The sequence below is a fragment of the Pelodiscus sinensis genome, chromosome 6 (assembly GCF_049634645.1).
Source record: "Pelodiscus sinensis isolate JC-2024 chromosome 6, ASM4963464v1, whole genome shotgun sequence".
NCBI classification, from domain to species: domain Eukaryota; kingdom Metazoa; phylum Chordata; order Testudines; family Trionychidae; genus Pelodiscus; species Pelodiscus sinensis.
In genome coordinates this window covers 29,933,259-29,955,838 of record NC_134716.1, presented here as the reverse complement: position 1 = coordinate 29,955,838, position 22,580 = coordinate 29,933,259, and the positions used below count along the sequence as shown (strand labels likewise).

At 38.7% G+C, this 22,580-nt stretch overlaps 1 protein-coding gene and 1 long non-coding RNA gene across 18 annotated transcripts in view; one reads left to right on the top strand and one right to left on the bottom strand.

Moving 5' to 3' along the window:
• Positions 1–1,265: 1,265 nt before the first annotated feature.
• Positions 1,266–19,694, top strand: LOC112544768 (uncharacterized). Its single transcript, XR_003088094.2, has 2 exons — positions 1,266–1,479; positions 19,436–19,694. It is a non-coding gene; the product is annotated as an uncharacterized LOC112544768 (long non-coding RNA).
• Positions 8,345–22,580, bottom strand: part of RFX3 (regulatory factor X3) — a 249,452-nt gene continuing 235,216 nt past the window's right edge. For 15 of the 17 annotated variants that reach the window (XM_025181558.2, XM_025181555.2, XM_075931653.1 and 12 more), the window contains one exon: positions 15,183–22,340. In XM_025181558.2, coding sequence (XP_025037343.1) covers positions 22,102–22,340 — 239 coding nt within the window. In that variant the 3' untranslated portion in view covers positions 15,183–22,101. Of the gene's footprint in view, positions 9,145–12,899; positions 13,021–15,182; positions 22,341–22,580 lie in introns of those variants that run through there. The other 2 variants (XM_075931642.1, XM_075931645.1) reach the window with 2 other exon arrangements.

Below are 22,580 nucleotides of genomic sequence, written 5' to 3'. Positions count from 1 at the left end.
AGTGGCTGAATCAGGACGCCTGGGGCAGAGCAGCTGGGGTGCTGCTGGGTTGGTCCAGTAGTGCCGAGGAGCGGCCATGCTACTGGACCAATCCAGCAGCACCCGAGCTGCTCTGCCCCAGGCGTCCCCAAGTTAGCCGCTGCTGAAACTGACCAGCGGCTGACTACAGGAAGCCCGAGGCAGAGTTGCTCTGCCCCAGGCTTCCTGGAATCAGCTGCTGATCAGTTTCAGCAGCAGCTGACTTGGGGACGCCTGGGGTTCTTAAGTTGAATCTGTATGTAAGTCAGAACTGGTGTCCAGATTCAGCCGCTGTTGAAACTGATCAGTTTCAGCAGCAGCTGAATCTGGATGCCAGTTCCGACTTACATACAGATTCAACTTAAGAACAAACCTACAGTCCCTATCTTGTACATAACCCGGGGACTGCCTGTACTAAAATGACACACACACAAAAGCAAGGACACCTTAAGTGAGGTGAGTGCTGATTGCACCTAACATTGAGTGAGAGCGCCATGCGCGCCTTCTTCCAATCAAAGTTCTGTTATAGTTCAAGTGGCACATCCTGCACATTCTAGGTACGCAAGCACAGTTAGCAAAACAACCCAATCCTCTGAGACCATCTCAGTTATGACAATCTTGAGGTCCATTTAGTAGGGATGCTCTTGCGGTCTATTCACTAGATTGCCCTGTTGCTGGGTTAGAGCACTTTATTGAGGTGTGTGGCAGACCTCTTTTCAAATCCTTTCTCCTGTTCTGTCAGAAAGAAAGGGATTTGATGCTGGGTCTTTCATACCCGAGGCGAGTGCTTAACCACTTGAGTAAAAATTAGACAAAGTTAAAAGTGCCACTTTCTCTTCCTTGTCTGGATTTTGAATGGGATTCAAACCAGTAGGTATGCTGGGAAACTGCCTACCTGACAAAGACCTACACATGACTTATGTTACAGAATGCCTGTCTTCTCCCAGATTGTGAATTGTTCTGGGGCTTAGGTGAGAGATTAGGAGACTGTTATCTACAGGAGAGTAGCAATGCACACCCACCAGTGTCTAAAACATAGCTACCTTGTAAATTTAGGTGCCTACAGGTTTAGGTAGCAGCCAAGTGGGACTTTCATGGATTGTAATGGTGTTGTGTATGGGGAGTCTGAAGGGCTGCAGACAGTCTCCATGGGCCCCTGGGCAAGGTGGGGGACAGATCCTGTGCTCCTGAAAGGGTCTCAGATGGAAGGGTGGGGCTGGGGCAAAGAACCTTCTGCACCACCTGAAGCACAGTACCTCCCCAGACTTCAGAGCCGCACAGTGTGCTGCGTTCCAACTGCAATTTAAAGGGCCCAAGGTTCTAACTGACACGGCTGTTGCAGTAGTTGGAGGCCCCAGGCCCATTTGAATCACTGCCCTTCCTCCAGCAATTGCCTCCTTTGTGTCCCCCCATCAGTGGGCCTGGGAGTTAAGCACCTAAATTGCTTCATGGATCAGAAATGTGAGTATGCTTGCGAACACAAGCCACCCCGTTCATGTCAATGAGCCTACTTTAAATGCAGGTTATGTTGTGTATTTTAACACTTTACCTAAAATTCAGCGCTGGGCCTAAAATCATATTCAAATTAACTTTGAAAAACATTATTAGTAACTATTTTATTATTCAGGTAATTTTGAAGCAGTCATATCCAGCTTATTTTAATGATTTAGTTAGGGCAGTTTAGTGAGATGATGTATCAAATTATGTACTAAAATCAAAATAATTCAGTCATTTTTTCCCCTGGTGTTTCTCTTTTGTCTTCATTGTTTCCAAAGAACTCATCACTGTAGCCAGAGCGATGACCAGGAGATGTCACTATTTTGCTATAAGAGTGAAGTTTTCATTTATCACTTTTCACTCTTAACAAGGGAAAAAAGTGTGAGAACATTTTTGCTATAAAAGTTAAGTGCAGGGATTGCATAATAGGACAAACATTATTTATGATTTTATCATTATTGAAGGTAAACAGCACACTTTAAAAAGTAAATGAACAGTAACATCCTAAAGCAGAAACATGGTATGTATGCAGACTTGAAAAGAAGAAATAAAGTCCAAATTCAAGTTCTACATGTTATCAGCACAGCATTGGATACACAGTTCAACCATTCTTGTGGGGGTTCTCAAACTTCATTTCACTGGGACCCACTTCTGATAACAAAAATTATTACCTGAACCCAGGAAGGGGAGGCAAGGAACAGAAGCCTGAACCTGCCCAAACCCCACTGCCCCAGGTGAAGGGTTGTGTGTGGGGGTGGGGGAAGCAAAGCCAAATGACCACCACCCTTAGAGGAGAGGCTTAAGCCTGAGGGCTTCAATCTCAGGTAAGGGGTCTGTAATGTGAACCTCAGTGTCCAGGGCTGAAGTTCCCAGGCTTCGGTTTCTTCAAACAGTGAGGCCCAGGCTTTGGCTTTGGGCCCCAGGAAGTCTAAGCTAGCCCCAGCGACCCCATTAAAATGGGGTCCCATCCGACAGTTTGAGAACAGCTGCATGACTGGACTGAAATATTAAAGAACAACTAATCAACCAGTCCCTCTGCCCCCCCAAAAAATCCCCATATAATTTGAAGCTCGTTTGAGAGGTTCATTCTGTCCTTGATGTGTAGGCATAAGTTATCCTTCTTGTCAATGTGAGTTAAAGGCAAGCATGAAAAATTAGATAAGGGAATTGACATAATTTAAAATATCATTATAGCAGAATTATTTCCCAAGTGGAAACATTCTCTTTTGCAATGAAAATATTAATGGAAAGAGAAAACAACTAATGTATATTATATAACAAAGTAGTAAAGAAATAATAGCTTAAACAAAAACAACCAAAAATAGAATTCTTTTCTGGTTTTTAACTCCTTTTGCCATGTTAACCACAGCAACTACTGAATAAAAAGCAAACAAGATGGGGTCTGTCAAAATTAACTGTTAAAATGGTTAATTTAAGCAATGAAGAGAGTATTTTCAGTTAAATTTACTACACATATGAGCAGTTATATTAGCTAGCATAAAAACAGGCAACCAATTCTCCTTTTCAGGGCATAAGATGAATATCATCTTAGGTCAGCAAGAAAATGACCCGCTTTCCCTATGGTACTACAGCATACTACTGTACGGCTTGCAAGACCAAGCATATTTTTCTTCTTCACCTTCCTCTAAAGTTTCCAGCACAGACAACTGTCACAAATAGGGTTGCCAGGTGTCCGGTATTGCAGCTTCTGTCCAGTTCTGTTTTTTCTTTGATGGAAAGCCGCTTGGGACATTCTTCCCCAGGGGAGCATGGGGATTTAAAGGTGCAGCAACTCTTTTTTTGTGCGTGAGGTTTTTTGTTGCTCAACAACTTTGGCCCTTGTGTGTTTTTTTTTTTTTGCTCAACCAATTTTATTCTCACCATGTTTGGTATTTTTTGTGAAACTATCTGGCAACCCTAGTCAGAAACAAGATATAAAATTAGATCAGTGGTAGGAAATTTGCAGCTCGCATGTGGCTCATAGGGCTTCTACGTGTGGCCTGCAAAACTTTTTTTTTACCGTTTTTTTTACCGTTGCCCAGGCTAAGGTTGCTAGTTTCCACTGGTTTCCATCTGCATAATGTTTTTCCTACTGGAAACTAATGTAACATGCACGTAAAGCAAGTCAGTGTGCTGACTGCGCACAGCATTGACCGAGAGAGTGGTGCACTCCCTCTGCATCCAGTCAAAGTGCTGCTACAGTTCAGTTGGCACACACTGCAAATTCCAAAGTGTAGCTGTTCAGGTAGCAATGCTAGAATCATAGCTGATTAGGGTTGGAAAAGACCTCTGGAAGTCATCTAATCCAACCCCCTGATCCAAGCAGGACTACCCAACTAAAGCGTTCCAGCCAAGGCTTTCTTAAGCCTGGCTTTAAAAACCTCTAAGGAGATTCCACTACCTCCATAGGCAACCCATTCCAGTGCTCCACCACCCTCTGAATGCAGTACTTCAGTTGTGGCCTCACCAGTGCTGAATGGAGGAAAATAATCACTTCCCTCAATCTGCTACAATGTTTCTACTAATAAAGCCCAGTATGATGTTAACCTTCTTGGCAATAAGGGCACACTGTTGACTCATATCCTGCTTCTCGTCTACTATAATCCCCAGGTCCTTTTCTGCATAACTGCTGCATAACAGACAAGGTCAGCTCTCAGGGTACGTCTAGACTACATGCCTCTGTCGCCAGAGGCATGTAGATTAGGCTACCAGACATAGGAAAATGAAGCGGCGATTTAAATAATCGCCGCTTCATTTAAATTTACATGGCTGTTTGTCGGCTCAGCACGATAGTCTGGACGCGCGGGTGTCGACATCAAAGGTATTTGTCGACCACCCAGGTATGCCTCCTGACCTCGAGAGGTCATCGAGTCCAGTCCCTTACCCTCATGGCAGGACCTAGTACTGTCTAGACCATATTATTATTGTATTGAATTTAAGAATCTAATTTCAAAATTATTCTACAGAAATAACTTAATTGTTATCTACAAGACTGCAACAGCACATTTTATTGAATGTAGTTCATTTACTTACACACTTTAATTTAGGGAAGTTGTGGAATCTCCATCTCTGGAGATATTTAAGAGTAGGTTAGACAAATGTCTATCAGGGATGGCTTAGACAGTACTAGGTCCTGCCATGAGGGTAGGGGACTGGACTCGATGACCTCTCGAGGTCCCTTCCAGTCCATTCTATGATTTTATGAAGACTAGATTGTTCAATACTCATTCCACAAAACCACATGGCCATCCTCCATCTATATACATTGATAGTAATTAAAGCAGCCTCAAGATAGTCTGTGGTAAATCTGAAGCACTTAGCCTAAAACGCTTTTCCTGCAAACCATTCCACACAGTTGGACCTTTGCACCTCTGCAGAGACAACTGACTTCAATGTGGGTCTTCCTGCACGGAGCTGCTTGCAAGTTAGTAGTCTAAAGGCCTGCCTGCTGTGGAGAAGTTCACAGAATCAGATCCTTTGGCTATGTCTAGAGTACGGGTTTTTTCCGGAATACTAGAGGTATCCCAGAAAAACTCTGCTGCATCCAGAGAACATGTCTGCTCTTCTGCTTTTTTGTGTGTGGAAGAGCAGATGCACTCTTTTAGAATCCCTGTCTTCCTCTTTCCACAAAGAAGAAGGGCTCTTCCAAAAGAGGAGGATTTTCCAAAATTTGGCCCAGTGTAAATGGGCCAAATTTCAGAAAGGCCTCTTCTGAAAAAACTATCGGAGAAAGGTATGCAAATTGCAGAGCCCATTTTTGCGTACCTTTTTCTGATAAGTCATTGTAGTCTAGACATAGCCTTTATGTACAATATTTCTTCAGCTGTGAATGTAAATGTGGAATGTTGGGTGTATTGGGTTAGCTGCTTCATGACTTTTTGATTCTTAAATAGTTTTTATAATATTTCATAGAATATAAATAATTAGTGATAAGAAACAGTAGCAGTTATATTTTTATATATACTCCTGTATTTATTTTTATATCCCCTTGATTTGTTCTAGTTGATTTACTGGGAAAAATAGTATTTAAGATATCACACCAAACGAAGAGGATGGAAATGATTAATAAGTACTGTACTTGCTAATTTGTTATTAATGCATATTGACTCATGATTGCATCAGCACAAAAGCCTTGGAGGGGGTTAGGCAAGATTCGGCCTGTGGTCCGCCCTGCTGAGGCCCCCAAAGCTGTTCAAAATGGCTAGCGGCTCCCCTTTGCCGGGGTGCACAGCACTTCGAGGGAGCCACCAGTTATTTTGAACAGTGAGGTGCGCCCCTGGTAGGAAGGCCAGGAGGCAAGAGACTTCACATGCTCTTCCACTCCCAGTTCCTGATTGGCTTTGGGGCAGGGGAGTATGTGAAGTCACCTCTTCCCCCCTTCCCTGTCGGGCACGCGGTGCCTAGAGGGAGTCTCCGGCTCTTCAGAACAGTTGGCGGTTCCCTCTGGGCACTGCATGACCCTGGTGAGGGGCGAGAGAGTTCACATGCTCCCCAGCTGTGATGATTAGCTTGGGGGCAAGGGAGCATGCAAAGTCTCTTGCCTTGTAGGGACATGGGGCCCTGAGCAGAACATGGAGGGAACCTCCTTGAGAAGCCTGGGGTTGCTGCAGGAGGAAGCCTGCCTTGGGGACCTTGTTGAGCTGCTGGCTGGGAGCTGCCTAAGGTAAGTGACTCCTGGCCAGAGCCTGCCTCCAGCACCCCAGCCCCTCCTACTTCTCAACTCCCTGCCCCAGGTCACTGTTGTGTATTGGGTTGTCGTAGATATAGATCTTTTTGTTATAGTAACTGAGTTAGGTCAATAAGGGTCAGCCCAGACTCTTTGGGCTTCACTCTGGTCAGAACAAAGCAGATCCCTGGTTTTAGTTTCAGTTTGCACTATCAGTGTAAACAGTCTCACCCCCTTCTTCCAGAAGAGCAGAAAGGTTTGTTTTCTTTCATTGACTTCTACTTCTTCTGTTGCTGGAGGCAAGCACAGGTATCTCATCCTCGTCGCCACTTGTTATATAGTTTGGAGTTACAGAGAGTTGGCCCCCATGGCACCGGCTCAGGGCCTACATCTGTAGTGTGCAAGCTGTAGAGAGATCCCATTGCACAGCTGCTCTACTGGCAGCTCCTCCAGCCCCACTCATCCTGAAATGGAAAAGGGGACCTTTCTTTAGCCCTCCTGGACCAGACTGAAGATTTCACACTGCAGGAAAGAAGCAGGAAAGTCTGAACTCCCATATTGTACTGCTGCTGAAGACAACTTCTTTTGGGAAGCCCAGTGGGGCTCTAGCTTGGAGTCCCACGTACACTATTGATAAGATTAAACTTCCTTGGAATCTGCCCAGATTAAGGAATCCCAAAAGAGATGGAGTATCTGGAGTAGTTCTGATAGCAAAACTGTCTCCAGGTTATGCATGCATAGCATTTCTACAAGAAATGTATTACACCAGGAGGTTCTTAATAAAACAGTTCTGCTCATAAAAGTGCTCAGGACAAGATGGTAAAAGCAACACAATTGGTAGTACAATTGTCAAGGTTTTTTTTTTTTTTTTTTTTTTTTTAAATGCTAAACTAATCCAGCCACTTGAAAAGAATACACACAATAGGCTTTTTAGCAGTAGCTGGAATAAGACCAGTAACATCAACTTCAAGTCAGCTCACCGGCTCTATCTGGCATACCTCTCTCAAGTGCCAAAAATGCATCAAGGTTTCTTGATGGCCTTTGTCATGTCCCTATGGGCAGTGATGGTTGGCTTCATATATGGAATAATGTTTGGCACAGACATTTATGTGCAACAAAATGATTGCTGCAGTTGAGTTTGTTGAGAGCCATGTGGCATTTTACACTATAGATATAAATTGCTGAGAGGAATTTTAAACAATATGATATGGTACTTGGCATATTTAATTGAGTGCCAATAAAGTATAGACTATTACCCTGCAAAGCACAAGAAATAAAAATAGGACAGCTCTTGCTCAAACTATTTCTTCTAGAAATAACCAGTTTCTATGAATTTCTGCCATATTTTGTGCTGTGGGTTCCATATTATAGCAGAGTTTGACGAGCTGGAGTAAATAGCCTTGATATGACTAATTTAAATTATTTTTCTTAATACTGATAATGGGTCAGAGCTTAGGACTTCTCACAGGTAACACTCCAGGGAAGTTAGTGGGTATTCTACACAAGTCAGGGAAGAATTAAATGGCCTAACGACATTGACCAGAGTGGGGGGAATTATTTTATAGATTCTTTGAGTAGATGTCTATTGGAGAATAAGCAGCTCAACCTCACTGCTGCATCAGGTAAGCCCGGTCATCTCCATCTCCAATTACAAATCAACTAAAAGGATTTGTAAAAGGACGCTGGCTCATCAGTAGGACAGAAACACTTACGCTATGTCTACACTACAAGCCTCTTCCACAAGAGGAAATGCAAATGGAGCGCTCATTTACATATGTTGCGCTCTCATTTGTATTTCCTCCTCGGATCCCTTTTGCGCAAGAGGTTTTTGTGCAAAAAAGCACCGTGCAGGCAGCACCTTTTTGCGTAAAAACCCCCTTTTGCGCAAGAGCCGTTCTTCCTCATTTTTTGATGATTGAGGTAAAACAGAGATTCTGGACTATCATGCAAATAATCCAAGTCACCAAGTTTAAAGAGGCAACTTTTGTTTCCTGAACCATGCATGAAGCGCTTTCTGGAAGCCTTTGAGGAGATAGCTGTTGATATGATGCCACCTTTGCTCCTTGTATCCAGGTTTCTATAGTGCATTAAGATAAGTTAGATGACACTAAATGTTTTCCTAATGATAAGCAAAGCTTCCAGTGAAAGAGAAATAGTCTGCATTATTGTGCATGGGAGGAGAGACAGTCCATGACAAGAACTCCCTACTAAGGTGTGGTCTACAGTACACTGAAAAAGAGTTTGACTATTCCTGGTTTACAAATACAATACTCATACATCTCCTTTTTCTCTGCATAAGTAATTGTATAAGTAAAGATTTACGTAGCTGAGTGATTTCTTTGTTTATTTTTGAGGCTGGCTCTCCATGGCCTTGATCCTTCTAAAGTCATTTTGCACAGGTGATAATGCCTGCATCTGGGATAAGATCTCAACCTGTTGTGTTATGCTTATAAGAAGCACATGTGATCTTTATAGGGGGAAAAGGCAACACACCACAATTATTGAGAATACAATGGAAAAACAGTTAGCATATGCTTACATAGACAGACGGTCCCACCAATTGATGTTATATTTACCAGCCCATGGTCTGTGGCCAACCAGAATGATTGTGGGTGGAGTAGTGGGGGTCTATTGGTCTGGATCAATGTTCCCCCTCCGTCCCCAATCAGGATCATCGTCATGCTGTTTCTCTGATGGATGTTTGTTATTTCCAGTTTCTCTTGCTCATCTTCTTTGTTCTGCCTTCCTAAGCTGTTTTCGATCACAAATATTTTGTCCCTATTGATAGGTGCTTGTCTCCTTTCAGAGCCATTAATCTGCCCACTGCTTACATCTAGATGGGGATATACAGCAATCTCCTGGTGCTTCTATGTCTGTCCTTGGCTTCTCTCTAGAACATCTGGCCTTCACACTTCTCTCTTAACCCACACATTCCTCATTCACATAAAACAGGATTGATTTTTCTGTTTAGAGAAGGAACCATTGTTACAGAGAAGCACATTCGAACAAGGACGTCAAATTACAATTTCAAGAAGGATGTTTGTTGTAAGCCTAATACAGACTGGTGACCATAACTGCCTTGGAATCAGCTTTGGACACAATTATCTTGGCTGGTGCACCTTTACCAATGGTAAAGCAGGGGAGGGATAGCTCAGTGGTTTGAGCCTGCTAAAGCTAAGGTTGTGAGTTCAATCCTTGAGGAGGCCATTTAGGGATTTGGGGCAAAAATCTGTCAGGGATGGTATTTGGTCCTGCTGTGAAGGCAGGGGTCCCTTCCAGCTGTAGGAGATAGGATAGGATAGGCAAAGGTAAAGGTCCTTTCTGCTTTCAGAAAGGGTGGCTGGCAAAATACACTGAGACACGTTACTTTACATAAAGCTACATTTTAGCTACATGGCTACAGTGGTCCAAGCCTAAATATTTCCTTTATATATATTTTGCAGTATTGCATGTGCTGTCTTCAGTCCTGTAATTACTTCAGTTGTCTTTGCTCTTGCATTCTTGATTGTCTCTATTCTTTCTTAGAAGACCCTAAGAATAGCAATGGGCAATTGCTCATCTATGCTGAGCCGTCTCTCATGTGGGTTATTCTGTTGTCCAACTTGCGTATGTGAGGCCATCAGAAAAGATAAGGGAAGTACTATAGGCTGCAGTGTCAGATGACTTTCAGCTACATGTCCCTGTATTACTGATCAAGCTCCTGGATCTTGTTGGCTTACTCAGTGTTTTGTTGTGATGAGTGCTGAGATAAGAGAGAACCAGCTGCATCTCAACTCTGACAGGATTGGAGCTATTCTGGTTAGGTGGGAAATAACTGAAACAATTGGCAGAGTTGAAACTGTATTCCTAAATTTGGTAGCGTATGAATTCTGAATGCTCGGGAAGAGGCCAAGAAAGGTTTCTATTATTTGCAGCCTGAAGGCTCTGCCCTTCTCTTCAGGTGTAGACCTAAATACCATAATCAATGCTTTGTCACCTTGAGACTTAAAGTAATGTACTCTACATGGAGTTAATTTTGAAGACTGTTTGGAAGATTTGGCTGACACAGAATATGGTAGCCCAAATCTCGCAGAAAATACATTCACACGTGCTCTAAGGTCTGTGCTGAATTCCAGTTGATTGCTGGATACTCTCAGAAGTGTTGATTTTAATACATAAAACCATAAATGGTTTGGATGCTGATTCCCAAAAGATTGTGTGTCTTATGGCATTTGAAGACATCTTTCATGAATTACACAATATTTGGTGTTGTTCTACACGCCTCAGCTCTTGGAGTTGCACTGAGAATCTCAGATTTAATCAAAACAAAACCATTGTGGAGAAAAGCTTGAAAAAGTGACCCACATGCACTCTAAAAGATCAGGAATCAGAAGGCAAATTAAAAAAATCCATAACGCTAAAGCAAATCTCATTTTTAGGGCCTGATGAACAATTTTTGAATGGGTGGTTTGGCAGTGTTGAAGCCATTACTTTTTATGTTAAAAATGTAATGAAATATTTGGAGAAGTCATCTGTGGAAGATTAAAATTCACAACATGATGCTCTCTACTGTGTTTCTATTCACAATCTCGTATTTCTACCATCTGGAAGGGAAATGTTTTTGACCAGTGTAAAAGGAATGGGAGTTTGGAAAATCAATTTCCATTGATTAACTTGAAAAAAATTATAACCTGCCAAAGTGTCTTTTCCTCCTGGCAAGTTAAGATGAAACATTTTGTGTATGTACCTAAAGAATACAGTTGTAGATAGCTATATAACATTGAAAACATTATTGAAAGGAGCTGAGATGGAACACAGTTCACATCTGGTATTAACTTTCTCCTACCAAACCAGAATCATCTTCAACCCTCAGCACAGATAAATATATGAGAAATTGTTATGGAATTAAATTTTGGATGAACAATCGTAATACATCCATATCCATTTTACCTTTCATTATGAAATATTAGTAGTAGATTCTGAGTATCTTAAACTGATTATAGCAGACTAGATTATGCTGGAAAAGAATTAGTACATATGTAGACTTTAAGCATGTATGATAGGATTGCTCAAGAATCCAAGTATCTGCTAGAGTCATCAAAAGATTTGAGTAACTCATCAAATCTCTAAAGTACATTTAATGTCTGAAGCTAATAGCACAAATGAGATGGTAAGAGTGGTGTCACAGAATGATGCATTCTGAGGTGTCTTTAGCAAACTATGGAATTTCACTCAATTACATGGAGTAAAAGTCTTATAAAGAGGTAATTAATCCTGGTATCTCCTCTGACTAGCTCTGCAGTCAGGTTAGTGGGCACAATCAGCATAGGTTTTTGGTTGCAGCTCATCTTTAAAAATGAACTGAACCAACATGTCCAAAGGACACAGCCAAGTGTCAGACACATTACACAATACCAAACACAGTCAGCTAATCTGCAAAAATAAATACACATTTAAAATGAATCCTCAAAAGATGACACACAGTAAGGGAGAAGAGTTGAAATACAAGCAATCCTGTCTCTTTCTCACTCATGATCCAACCTTTTTTTCAAGTCTTGTCAAATGCATTTCTTATAAAAGAGCTAGAAATACTACACTCCCTCTTAGAGACAGAAGGGTTAATAATATAAACAACATAAAGTCTATTAATGAAACAAACTTCATTATTCAATATCACTGAAGTTTTTTCTGGGGTTTCCCATGATGTATCTAAATTGTAAGCACTTAGTCTTCATACCTGTTTGTAAGATGCAAAACATGCTGTTGGAAAGATACAAATACATAAAATAAGTAAAAAATACAGTTAATCATTGATATCTGTGTGTAGGTTAGCAGGTAGGTTAATAAAATCATCTCTGCGTTTCTAGAGGTGTTGAGCATCCATAACTGCCACTGAAGATAATGAAGGTGACAGTACTCAGCATCTCTGGAAATTGGGCTCTAATTGTATGCATCTTCCTGGGCTTACGTAAGGTGTTGTACATCAATATCTTCCGACATCTCCTACCTGCATTTGCACGTGTGATTCCATGCAGGAAGCATGTTATATCAGCACAGGGCAAGCTTTCACGTTTAACCACCTTCCTTAGGTTGTAGCTACCTGCATCACACTCAGGTTATGCCTACAATGCAGCTGGGTGTGAGCCTTTCAGCTGGAGTCAGCAGACTTCTGAGAGTGGGGATCAAGCTATGACACTAAATATAGCAGAATGGACATGATAGCTTAGGTTGGAGCCCAGGTTCTGAAGCCTATCGGGTCAGTTGGGCTTGGATAGCCCAAGATCCTGCCCAACTTGCAATGTCCATAACTGCTATTTTTAGTGTGGTAGCTCCAGACCTGCTCACATGAACTCCCAGCTGCCATGGAGACATACCTTATGAAGACTACAATGCACTTTTAAAATATGGTTAAATGTAGTCAGATCTATCTACGCTGGAAGGCCAAGCAGTTGTACAGTCTGGTTCAGTGACAACCATTTTTATATCAATCAAGTTTAAACATACATCAGTGTTATTTGCCCTCTCTAAAATTTTCCTTTCTGATTTTTCAAATTCCCATTAATAAATACAGTTAATTCCAATCCATTCCTCCACCCTTTTGTCAGTCTTGCTGATTTAGATGGTAAACTCTTAAAGATAGTAACAGTAGCTATGTTTGTATTGTGCCTGTTACAATGGGACCTAAATCCTAGTTGCAGGCACCAAAGTCTACTGTAATGCAAGTAAATATTAATAATACCCGATCTGTACTGAACTCCTTATTTGCGGTGCAGATCTTCACTGTATATGTTGGATGTGCTCCAGACAGGAAACTTTCTATCGACAGCATGGGATTCTGAGAACAGTACTAGCATCAAAATCTGTAGTGAAAATTAGTGTGTGAGATTTTTCCCTATTAAAGAGACCTCAGGCATATATATTAAACTGGACAGGGAGAATAAAGAGGGTCGAAACATTTTAAAAACAATCTAGGCTATCTTATGAGATGAGGTCCTAAATTATAAGGTATTTATATTCTAAATAAAATATAACATCAATTTAAATAATAATTTGTAAAATAAAGTTTTAATCTGGGTTGAGAAATTGTATGCACTATCAGTCTGAAATTAAAAAAATCCAGATGAATAATAAACACATTATAACCTGTTTATACTGGGATCATGAACAGCTCATTAGCAGAAGTAGCACTTAACCTTTCAATTATATTTTTCTGCTGTGGTCCGAGGCACACTACACAGTGGTTTTTAGATTTCATTTCTAGTACTTTTAATATATAAATATTTCTTGATTTATTATAAAGCCAGAACAGTGATTTATTTGTCTTCCAAAATCCACAGGACCAGTGTTCCCTCTAACATTTTCTGTCTTTGGGCAGTTTGAATTTTCTTTTGAATGGGTTGAAATTTCTCATGTGTAATACCAATACTGAGGTAGTGTGGGGATGTACACCACCAATATAGTTAACAAGGAACAATGATATTTAATAGGAAATTAAATTAAAAGAAAATCAACACTATCCTAGGAGTACATATATTATCATCCTTCCTAACAACTCAAGCTAGTAAACACACCAAAATTCATATTATCAACACATAGCTCAGCTTTAATATGCTAAACAAATCTGTGAGTCAACTAGAAAGTCATGCTCTCCTTGCAAATGCTAATATAATATTTACTGACACTGGAAAGGAGAGTAAAAAAGCATTCAGTCAGGCTTATACAGTTTCTCTGGGGAATGTTTAGGGTCCATGTTATACAAGAACAAGGGAAACAGAGACCTGTAAAAGCATAATAGTTCTCCTGGTTTGAAACATTTACCTTGTGTGTGTCACCAATTCAAAGAGTAGAAACTCCGGAGCAAATTAACACACAGCTTCAGGGTTTGTAGACAGATGCACGTTTCAAAGAGCTTGGAAATAAGATTTCATCCTACAAATCAACTAGCATCACACCGAGTATTTGCTACTTCTGACTCATATGAGCCAGAACTCTACCACATTACAAAGATCTGGCCTTAATGCAATACAACTTACCTTATATTAATTAGTAACACAGGATTTTAAAAAAATCATTAAGATCAGCGTTTTAGATATCTGCAACACTCCAAAAAAATTCTGTTAAAAGAATCTTTTTCTTTCTTACCGTAAGCCATAACACCTATGTAAATTTTGTTTGAAATGTAATTACTCAAATGTCCTGGCACTCCCCCTCCCCCCATGTAGTCTGCTTCCTTCCCTCCCTCCCTCCAACCCAGCCAGAGAGAACTGCAATCAGGACAGCAGCAAGTGAGTCAGGAAGACACACCAAACAAACTCTGGCCCGCTTCAACCCCACTACCCAGATGCCAGCACTGAACCATCCCTTTTCCCCCCACTTCCCTCTGTGCAATCTGCTCCCTCCAGCCCAGAGATGCAATAATATCCTGCTTCTCAGACTTTCAGGCACCAGCAGTCTAGCTGGGAGTTAGGACAGGACACACAGCACAAACGAATTCTCCACCCCCCCCCCCCCCGACTTCACCCCAAGAGACACAGCACAAACTTCCCCCTGCCTCCACCTCACTCCATGCAGCCAGCTTCACTCCACCCTGCTTCCTAGCCCAGGAAGCTTGAGGGGAGTGCTGGGTTTCTGCCTCTACCTCCTTTCCTGACACAGATGGAACTCTCCAAACTCCCCTCCCCTCCGATTCTTCCCAGCCAATTACTCTCTCCTCCTTCTCTCCCTAAATGCCCCTACTTCACAACTCTCCCTCCAGCCACTTATTCCCTCCTTTCCTCCCCTCCCCATCTGCTCTCTGAGCTCCTCCATCTGAAGCAAGCAGCTCTGTTTGCAGCTGCTCATACAGTCCCCTCCCCCCCCCCCCCAGCCAGTTAGCTGAGCTCCCTGACTGCGTGGGAGCTCTGAATGGGGCTCAATAAATAGCTGCATGGTCATGCAGCCGCGCAGCTTACAGGGATCTTAGCACAGGACTGTGAAATATTTGGCTACCCAAGAAAATTAATAAAAACAGAAGCATTTAAAATATAATTGTAACAAGAAAACAAATTTATTGATTTTTAAAAGACAAGACACAATTTTGTTTTGAAAAACACAAGAAAGCTAGCCTGAGTTCAAGTCTGAAATATTCAGAAAAATCCTACTATCTTTAGTATGTTCCAGTCATTTGTTTAAACAACACACTAAAAGTTAATATATATTTTTATAATTATAAAAGTTCCCCAGTTATTGTACAGTACACAATACAAATTGCCCACAAACTATTATTTAGCTCCTGCCAATTTTGAGAGGACATGATATACTAAAAGATTTAGCATTTCTCACAAAAATCACATCAGGAAATACATATTTACAAAATCAAATACATTATACAAAAAACCCAGCACATTATTCTGTAAAGATGTTTGCTTTAAATAATTAAAAAGTATATTTAACTGTAATCCAAAAACTGGAAAAGAACATTACATTATCTCACACATACAATCTACAAAAAGTTGCTTACCTCATTTACATAACATATTCAGTCAATTGGGAAATAAAAGTTCAAATATCTCCTAGTGTTACAATGTTTCTGTGCTTGTGGGACTGAATAATGTAATCTGCCACTTACTAAGTGAAATTTAATGATGGCACTTAACAAAAATAAACACAACAAAGGAAGTTACCTAAAAGGTAAGAAAGCCCTGAGTGATAGTAGAATTTACTGGTTGGTAAGCACTACAATTAACCTAATTAAAAGTTTACCACCTCAGGCACGAATTTCCAAGTTTTCTAAAGGCACTCGCTTAAAGTTTCTTTAACAGTCTCGCTGGTTACTATTGTAAATCCAATTTTCTGGCAACAAATGGGGATGGGAGAGGCTCAGGGAACTTGCTTTGGTACAAATGATACCTTTTCTGACCAACAAATATTTAAAATATCAATTGGGTTATTTTAAGACTATATTTAATGTATAACTATAAGCCAAATCACTTTAATGTTTTATTCAAGAAAAATTTACTTGGGATCCCTTTAATAGTCCTTGTGTAAAAAAAAATAATAAAAAAAAATCACCTGCTAACTTCAGTAGGTAATCTTCTTAAGCCAGAAGTACTGAAATGGGTCCCTGATAATCATTAGGCAAAGAGGGTTATTCCTCCCAATTAATATATTCTTCTGACAAAGTCTTTTATTGGTTTAGAGTGAAATTCAGCCCAGTAAAAGACAGTCCCTGCAAGACCATCTGCACCACCTGAGCCCCACATTAAACACAGCCCTGATTCAGGAAAGCAATCAAGCATGTGTCCAACTATGACTTATATGAGGCTCACCATTTTGTGCTGGGCCTTCTCTTCTAGGATGAATTTCACCCTTAACCAATATAAATTAACAATTCTTACCAAATATTTCATTACTCAGGGCTTCCAATCCCATCATCATAATTCACTTAAAAATTAAAACAAAACAAAAGAGTTAAAAACAATCTTTGAAAATAAGGCATATTTGACTTCAAACAAAAAACTACGCAGTCACTTTGTAAGTGGCTTTTACTATTTTTTAAGTAAAACTGGTAAATTAAACTCAGGTCTACTGGCACATAAAATCACTAGCAGCAATGATCAAGGCATGCAAACTGAGAAGCATTTACAGTAAATTATGAATAAAAAATTGTTAAATTAAAACCCTTTGAGTATTGCATTTGTTTTTAATTATGCATGAATTTGCATTGTTTACCTGACTAAAAATGTTTACAACATATCTGCACTACACTACTGATGTAATTCCACTAAACATCTTATTATGAGACTTTTTTTGCACTCAGCTAGACTAAAGCAAGCACAACTGCAGATAATGGTGATCACTGGTTGATACTGCAGGGAACCAGTACAATATCTACAATATTCTCATATAGTAAGGTGACATTTAGAACTATATTTTCAAAGAGTCTCCTCCCACTTCTAGATTAATGTCCTTATTTTTATGTGCACAATTCATTTGTGAGAAAATGGTGTTTTTTCAGATACTAAAATGCAGGTGCAAATTTGTATGTTTGTTAAAATTCTGACACTCAGTAAGGGCCATCCAAAAGTGCTTTCACAGATGAAGTTGAAAACCAAGTGCCTCTATTTTCTTTGTTATCCCTATGCCATTTCACAGTGACAAAATGGTGAAGTGGTATAAATAAAATTATGTTCTTTTTGCAATTGCTTATAGAAAAGATTGTGCAGAAAATTTAACACACATCCCAAAGGTCCTGCAAAATTCATCCTTACTTATTATGACCAATGTGTTCTCTTTTCATTCCCAATGATTTCCACTTACAGTACTGGTACTTTCCAATGCTACCCTAATGAGATTTTCAAAATAGTTCAGAATAACCCCTTTTGCTCAACTCCCACCCTTTAAAAGCATTGTGAGTATTTCACAGCTTATATCTATCATATATTTGAGTCCTTCATTAAATGTTTATGGGATTATGAAACTAAAGGAGTTGAAGTACTATTTTTATTGTAGGCAGTACACATATATGGCAGTGAATATTTTAGCCTGAATCAATCAAACCTTCTACAACATATTCAAAAGTCTATATAGTATGCAGCTATTTACTTTGGGGAAAAAAAATTGTTGCAACATAACCAGACACTTACATGCATACAATATCTTCAGTAGCCTAATAGTTAAATTATCTGAAATGCTTATCCCCTTACAATGCTCAAAGGGTTAATGCAAGGCATTACATCAAATGAATTCTCTAATACTAGAACTAAGCACTGTTTTTATGCTTCTATTTCAGTTTTTTTTTAAATCACCAAATCAAGTATCAGAGAGACTATAATTCCATACATTGACTTATTTTAACCATGTACAGAGGTTGTCCTGTTCCATAGAGACAAGGGCCCAATTTTCAGGAATTAGTACTTCTTTCCCAAATTAAAATGTCAAATTCTAGAATTACTGTCAAAAATGAGTTCTACTATTATAGCTTTTACTGATTTCTTTGTATGGCAATAAATGATTCTTTTGTTCAGTGAAGCCACTTCTGTAAATGAAACAACTGCAATCCATTTTAAACTAACATATGTGTTTTCCTAAACAGTGCAGGTGACATTTAGTGAGAACAACAAATATATCAGATAAGGTTTCCACTGAAAGTAATTTGAACATAGCAGTGTTTCCAACATTAAAAAATACCTCGTTTTAAATTAAACAAATTTGTATACAGAACTATACATTCCTGAATGACAGTATACCAGCACTTTTTTGATTTTACCCATTTGTGAAACTCAAGGCAGTAATGTTGCACATCACTTATTTTGTAGGTAAACAACTTTAAACTATTCTCCAAATGTTGTTTAAGGGCTATTATCTAAATAAAGGTGCATTAAACATGCTACAGTACAAGAGTAAGCATAAAAAGTATAGCAAATTTGAGACACAAAAATCTAGTGTACAGTGAGAAACATAAAAATTAACAACTTTGCATACATAAAAAAATTTGTGAAAATTGGGCCCTTTGTTTTGAGAAAGTGGTTCAACAATACCCCCTCACATTGCTCACTGCATTATTTGTGCTAAAGAGGGAGGGATATTTTTTAAATAATTATTCTGAAATCAGTGTCTGGATCAGATAAAATTCACAAATCACATAGGCTCTGACTGCAATATGTAGGATGTGGGCAAACTGCTGCATCCCAACAGTGCACCAATGAAGTTATTGGGCTTAAAGGTTGGCACTTAAGTCAAGCCACATGCTATACAATGCAGAACTGGGGACAGGGTTTTAAAATCTCTGTTTTTACCAAAAATCATTAACCATGCCAATATATTAACAAATAGCATAAGTGTGCAAATTGATTGATTATATACATAGTGTTTGATTTATTACAACTCCATTAAATGTTAAAAAACCTCCCAAACTCAAACAAACACAAACCAAAAACAAAAACAGAAACCCACACAACACCAGCCAAGTGTGTAAATATACACAGTATTTTACTCCATTAAAGGAGAGATCTAGTAAGAAAGTGATGGAAATATTATTTAAAATTGATACTATGATCAAATTATAAACATGGGAATATAAATTCAATTTCATTCAATTAACTGAACATACCATGATTCCAATTTATTGTGATAACTCAATTTTTCAGATCACCTCTAGTTAATCAGTATTTCTGGCATGTTAGATTCTGAGATTCACTTAATATTCTGGTTTTTATATAAGGCATAAACATTATTGTGGGTTCAAACTGTGAAATACATTCCATTTTTGTGATTTCTCTTTTTTTCCCCCCACAGTGGGAACAGTGAACAACGGAGAGGAGAGGGAAAGTTGAATCATGGAGTGCTTACAGGTCCCACCTCTTACAGCAATCCAAATTTGCATTTTGCAATCACACTTTTCTCTCAGCATGAGCAAATTGAACATAAAAACAGTACAGGACAATGAAAACATTTAAGGTTTGCCAACACAAAAGTTGAAACCAGTAAATACATCTGGTCCAATTCTGAACATCAGTATAAGAGCATTAAAATAAACTATGTTGAAAATGGAAAATGTTTCATTATTTTTATATTTAATTTCACCTGTAAACAGTTTATAATGCACAATGAAGGGGAATAAATATTTATCACAGCTTAGTTTCTTTAGTGAGGGGTGCAGACATGTTCTTTCATATGGAAAAAAATTAGGACACTCAAAACCTATGAAACTTAGAGCTTGCATAAGTTTCAAATAAATGACATAAACCCTATCTTGCAGTCTCTACTCATGGAAAACACCCATAGGCTGGTCCGAACTATAGGACATGAAAGAGCCCCAAATTCTGCAAAGTATAACTTTAAGCCATTTATAACATACTTTATACCTTAAAAATGTTTATTAATAAGAAAATTAACTTGATCTGTATCAGTTCTTAGAACATATGAACACTAGCAAGAAAGATGTATGCTATAAATATACTGTTCATCTCACATGCTGTTCAGCCATTTGGTACATGTAAAAGATCAGTCCACAGACACACTAAATAAACCAGACTAAATAACTCCTTAGGTTTTTTTTTTCCAACAGGCCCCTCAATAAAACTGAAATATTTGTGTGTGTGCTTTCCTCCATTTTTGGCTTTTTTGCTTGCTTATTTATTTCCACTATTAGAACTGAGTAGATTTGTGTGCCTGTTTTAAAAATAATGAAATGTATAATATAAAATGATCACACATGCCTGTGAGATGTTTCACGTCAATTAAAATGGGATGTGCATACATTCTCTATGATTTAGCCATTAAACGTAATTGCAGACTGACACCCCACCACACATACAAATTGAAAACATGTGCTGCATTAAGTACCTGCTCATTTTGTTTACTTTCTAAAATTAAAAGTAGACAAGGGTTTAGAAAATATATAACCATGCTTGGGACTGGGGTTAACCTACTTTGTTAACATGTGAAGTTGGTATTAAAGCTAATTTTGCTTTCCAGATCCCCAAGCATCTCTCATTTGCAATAAAGTGAAATTCAGCTAGAAACAAGAAAAAATAGGTTTATTGTCACTCTAAGAGGGTTATTAAAACCATTTAGTAATAAAAAATTTCCTTTATTTCTTTGAAGAATATGTAACCTGCCCTTACTTCTTAGGGAATTTGAAAATGACAGGCACACCTTGTTGAATGAATTTAAGAATTATTAATAACAAAAGTACTAAATCTTAGCTTCAGTTCTGTTTAAGGCACCATGTAATAGCCGAGGTACAATGATCCCTGATGTACATTCTTAAATGGCAATGGTCCATCTAGCCACCTATTCAAATTCTACACAATTGGGAATAAGTACAAGTGAGGTGTGCCAGTTACACTGCCTTATTTATTTTTTGTAAAAATTTAAATCCACTTACTTTAAGAACCAGGAAATATTTTTGAAGTAAATATGATGCAGGTTGCTACATTCCTTGCATTCTATAAGTTATCTTTTATAAGAGCAGCAGATTGAACTACTAGTAGGAAAAAGACCTGGAATAGAAGAAAGTCATCCAGATGGAATGGTTTCCTGTATGTCCAGTTCAGCATAAGTAGCACATACACTTAAAAAAATCAAGTCACTTCTTTTTCATCTTCAGTATCTAACTACTACAGTCCCACTTTACAGCTGAAAGCATCTGTGCAGTGGTCTCAAATATAGAATCAGTAGTCTTCAAACAGAGGAACTGGTATGCAAATAAAATGTAAAACTGATGGTTTTTAAGGAAGCTTGCGTTGTTTATGTGATGGTCTGATAATTACGTACATTTATTATGTACTCATTACCATTCTCTCATTTATTCTGCATTCACAAATGCAGAAAACACAATTCTTCCGTAGATAAAAAGCAATAGATCTTCCCCCAACCCTCTAGCATTATAAGAAAAATTCCTAAAACTTTCCCACTGAATGCTCAGAAATGTGATCAAAATAGTAGTGTCTTCTAGTTCTGTCCAATGAAAAGCACCTTTTTATGACAAATTTGATGCATCTGCTGTCAAATGAAAATGCCTCCAGTGTAAATCAAAGAAAATATTTCTTTTGATATTTCACAGAAGTGCATCTAGTTAAAAAACTATGTATATTAAATCATCACCATAACTAACAATTAACACTAACATGTTTTTTAAAAAACTATGAAAAAATTAAATTACTTTAATTATAAGAGGACAAAAACATCAACAGTAAGCTCTGCAAAATCCTTCTTGACATGTGAAACTAAGAAAACTCTTGATATTGAGTAAAATGATTTTGTTTACAAAAATTTTTTTAAACAGATCTGGCAAAATACATACACCCATTGCAATTTCACAACTCCAACAAAGGTAATGTTCAGCAAAGCTAAAATTTGACAACAGTCGCCTTCAGACTTACTCTTGTTTTTTTCATATTAAGCCCAACATCAACAGGGCTAATGTAATCTGGTGGAAAAAAAAGCTTTAATATTTGTTAGACTGCAGTATATGTATTTCCAGTAGCACTGCATTGTCTGATAGTCTGAGTACTTGTGACAATGTGCTCATTGTGAAGTGGGTTCAGGAGATTCTGCTGTACTCCACTTTCTAGTACCGGCTGCATGCAGCCCACCTGAAATGCCTGGGTTAGCTCTGTTTTCTCTCTCTTGGCTTGTGGCTCTCCAGATTCTTCTAGCTCTTCATCTATTTCACTTTCAACTTCACTGCCCTCATCTGCACAAACAAACAACCATGAAACTAGCACACAGTGAAAAACATCTAAATACCGTGAATTACTTAGATTTTTATTTTGCAAACAACACATAATTTATGAAAAATAAAGAAATCTAGTTACGTGAGAAAGTACAGACTGAAAATTGAGATCTTACTGGGAAAATGTCAGTGCGAGATACATGTAATTCAATGAACTCGCAGCTTCAAACATTATAGCATACTTTCTTAATAATGCAATTG